This window comes from Acomys russatus, chromosome 3 (assembly GCF_903995435.1).
Source record: "Acomys russatus chromosome 3, mAcoRus1.1, whole genome shotgun sequence".
NCBI classification, from domain to species: Eukaryota; Metazoa; Chordata; class Mammalia; order Rodentia; family Muridae; genus Acomys; species Acomys russatus.
The window spans coordinates 61,565,636-61,568,580 of NC_067139.1; the positions used below are offsets into that span (position 1 = coordinate 61,565,636).

A 2,945-nucleotide genomic window follows, 5' to 3' on the forward strand; every position below is an offset into this window, starting at 1 on the left:
CAGAGGGAAATGAGCTCACAGTGGGACCCTTTTCTGGTAACCTGGCAGGGAATTTAGCTTTGCCAAGGGTCATAGAACAGACCCGTGTCACTGATGACATCACAGAATAAAGCCAGGATCCTGGTGACCATGTGGCCACTCAGGCTGGGGCTGGCTGGAGGGCTTCGGCACAGCCCACACCAGCTCTCACCGAGATTCTGGGTGCTGGCTTGAAGTCATGAAACGCCATCTCATGGACCACAGGGGAGAACAAACTCCAATCAGTGAGACCACCATCAGCATGGCTAACCCAGAGTCCACAGAGGAGAGCAGTGGAGTGTGCTGGCCAGGTGGTCAATAGATGGGGAAGGGGCAGGTTGGTCCCTGATGTTGTTGTCAACGTGGTGTGCTGATCATACAAAGCAGATGTGGGAAAGGCAGTGAGGAAAGTGATCTGTAAGGAAAACTGGTATTTTTTTTTTTTACACTGTTTGCATCTGTGGGGTCTATGGCAGGATATATGTGGATAAGAATGGAACTGCCCACCTTTATGTATTGAGCTTGATATGTGTTTGAAGAAAAAAACTATGTTAATCCTGTAAGACCTGTAGGGATAGAAACATTCCTTATAGTACATGGATGCAAAGCAATCTAGAATGCCAATTCAAATGGCCACCAGGATGTACGTGTACAGCAGGCAGCACTTTAGGATAAGATCTGCTCTTGGAGTCAAGTGGCTCTGCCTGGCATGCAAATCCTCTGCCTCAGTTTCCTTCTCTGCAGGATGAAAATCACAATAGCAAAACTTTCTCAGGCATGTTTCGATTCTTAAAGGAATGAAGGCACGATTCACACTTACATGGTGACAGGGACACAGTGTGTGTCCCAGGAGTAGATGAAAGGTCCCCTGAGATCGCGAGGAGTCACAAACAGAGGAGGAAAAGCTGGGGTCTTCACTACTCTGCATCACAGCTCCATTCTTGATTATTGAGTGGGTTTTATTGAACTGGTATCTGTATACATGTGCACAGTAGAAAGAACTGTGACACTGTGGATGTCAGCGGCAACCACAGTCACAACATAAAATATTATCATGAACCCCAAGAGTTCCCCGAGGCACCTTTATGTTCTGTCTACCCCTTCAGCTCTTTTTTCTTTTTAAAAATGGTTTATCTACTTATGTATATGAGTGCTCAGTTTTCACACACACCAGAAGAGGGAATCAGATTCCATTACAGATGATCGTGAGATACTATGTGGTTGCTGGGACTTGAACTCAGGATCTCTGGAAGAGCAGCCAGTGCTCCTCCAGCTCTTGATAACTGTTCTGTCCCGATGGATTTGCCTTTTCTTGAATGTAGTTTACGTGGGATCATGTGGTGGCTTCTCTCACTTAGCAGGTGCATTAGCCTTTGTGTCTAATCTGCACAGGTTCCTGGTTCATTTATCCATGAATACATCTGCATTCCTTGGCTGTACCACAATCTACTTTTCAGTTTACCAGATGCTGGCCTTTTACACCCCAGGTGATAATATTCACACATTCTTTCCATCCTTATCTTCCTATGAGATAGGATTATGCTAACCTCCGATGGATAATAAGCACCTTCTCTAAAGCTTGAATGGTTCTGTTTGTAGTTTCTCAGGAAAGTTGTGCATGGAACCTTCTGAGCACACTGATGAAACTGTCCTTCTACTTCTCAGGGACCATGAAGAGGAATGAGTCATCTCCGCGGCCAGCACCTGCCTTCCTCGCAGAGGACGACATTTTCTTGGCAGCCCAGGCCCACAGGGTGCTGGGCTGGAGCAGCTCTCTGTCATCCCAGTCATCCTCAGAGTACCAATCCTACTCTCAATACCAGTCCTGGACCTCCAGCAGATGTGAGGAGGAAGAGGAGACCCCAACTGAGAGTGTGTGTGCCCTGTATACCTATGTGCAGACTGTGCGTGGTGTAGCAGTGGCTTGGGAGACTGACGATGGCTTTGAGCCAGTCTCCAGGAAACCCCTCATCCGGGAGGCTGAATTCATCAAGCGTCAGCGCCAGAAAGGCTCCACCTTTGAGTTGGCCTCCAACACAGACCTGCGCTGGGAGCTGGAAGCCTGCAAGCACTACTGCCCGCAGCCCGAGGACTCTGTGGATTGCTGCTTGCAGGAGCTGCGAGCACCACCAGACTGGCTGGTCACTACCAACCATGGACTGCGTTGTGTGGCTTGCTGCAGAGTCTTCCCCACACTGGAGGCGCTGCTGGACCATGCCCAGCATGGCATCCGTGATGGCTTCAGCTGCCAGATATTCTTTGAGGAGATGCTGGAAAGGAGGCGGGCCCAGGATCAAAGTCAGGACCAACAACCTGTAGAGGAGGAGCAGTGCCCTTCAGAGAGTAGTGAATTTGCCAAACTCTGTACCCACGAGCTGCAGCAGCAGCAGCAGCAGCAACAGCAGCAGCAGCAGCAACAGCAGCAGCAGCAGCAGAAACAGCAGCAGCAACAGCAGCAACAGCAGCAACAGCAGCAGCAGCAGCAACAACAGCAGCAGCAACAACAGCAGCAGCAACAGCAGCAGCAACAACAGCAGCAGCAACAGCAGCAGCAACAGCAGCAGCAACAACAGCAGCAGCAACAGCAGCAGCAGCAACAGCAACAACAACAACAGCAGCAACAGCAACAACAGCAGCAGCAGCAGCAGCAGAAGCAGCAACAGCCACAGCTGCAAAAGCAGCAGCGGGAGAAGCAGCAGTAGCAGCCACAGAAGCAACAGGGGAAGTAAAGATCAGTGAACTGCCCACTCCCTCTTCAGCATCGTGGGTTGCTGCTCCTTTTCCAGCCAGCAGGACCAGAGCCACCAGAGCAGGGGGAGAGCACCAGGGTGGTGGTGGTAGGAGAAGCCATCCATGTGGCATGTGGAGCAGCAAAGGTGGGATGGGTAGGAGCCTTCCCCCAAGACGGAGAATTTCCACTAGAGTCC

General features: G+C 50.6%; 1 protein-coding gene across 1 annotated transcript; it reads left to right on the plus strand.

The window, feature by feature from the left end:
- Positions 1-217: 217 nt before the first annotated feature.
- Fam170b (family with sequence similarity 170 member B) lies at positions 218-2,720 on the plus strand. The gene is made up of 2 exons (XM_051143331.1): positions 218-332; positions 1,684-2,720. Exons 1-2 carry the CDS (start codon positions 218-220, stop codon positions 2,718-2,720), a joined length of 1,152 nt encoding a protein of 383 aa, XP_050999288.1.
- The last annotated feature ends 225 nt before the right edge of the window (positions 2,721-2,945 follow it).

Bases quoted from the DNA above. Each gene is read 5' to 3' on its own strand.
- Fam170b (XM_051143331.1), top strand. From the start codon at position 218: ATGAAACGCCATCTCATGGACCACAGGGGAGAACAAACTCCAATCAGT. The intron at 333-1,683 runs GTCAATAGATGG...TCTACTTCTCAG, and splicing joins TGGAGTGTGCTGGCCAGGTG to GGACCATGAAGAGGAATGAG.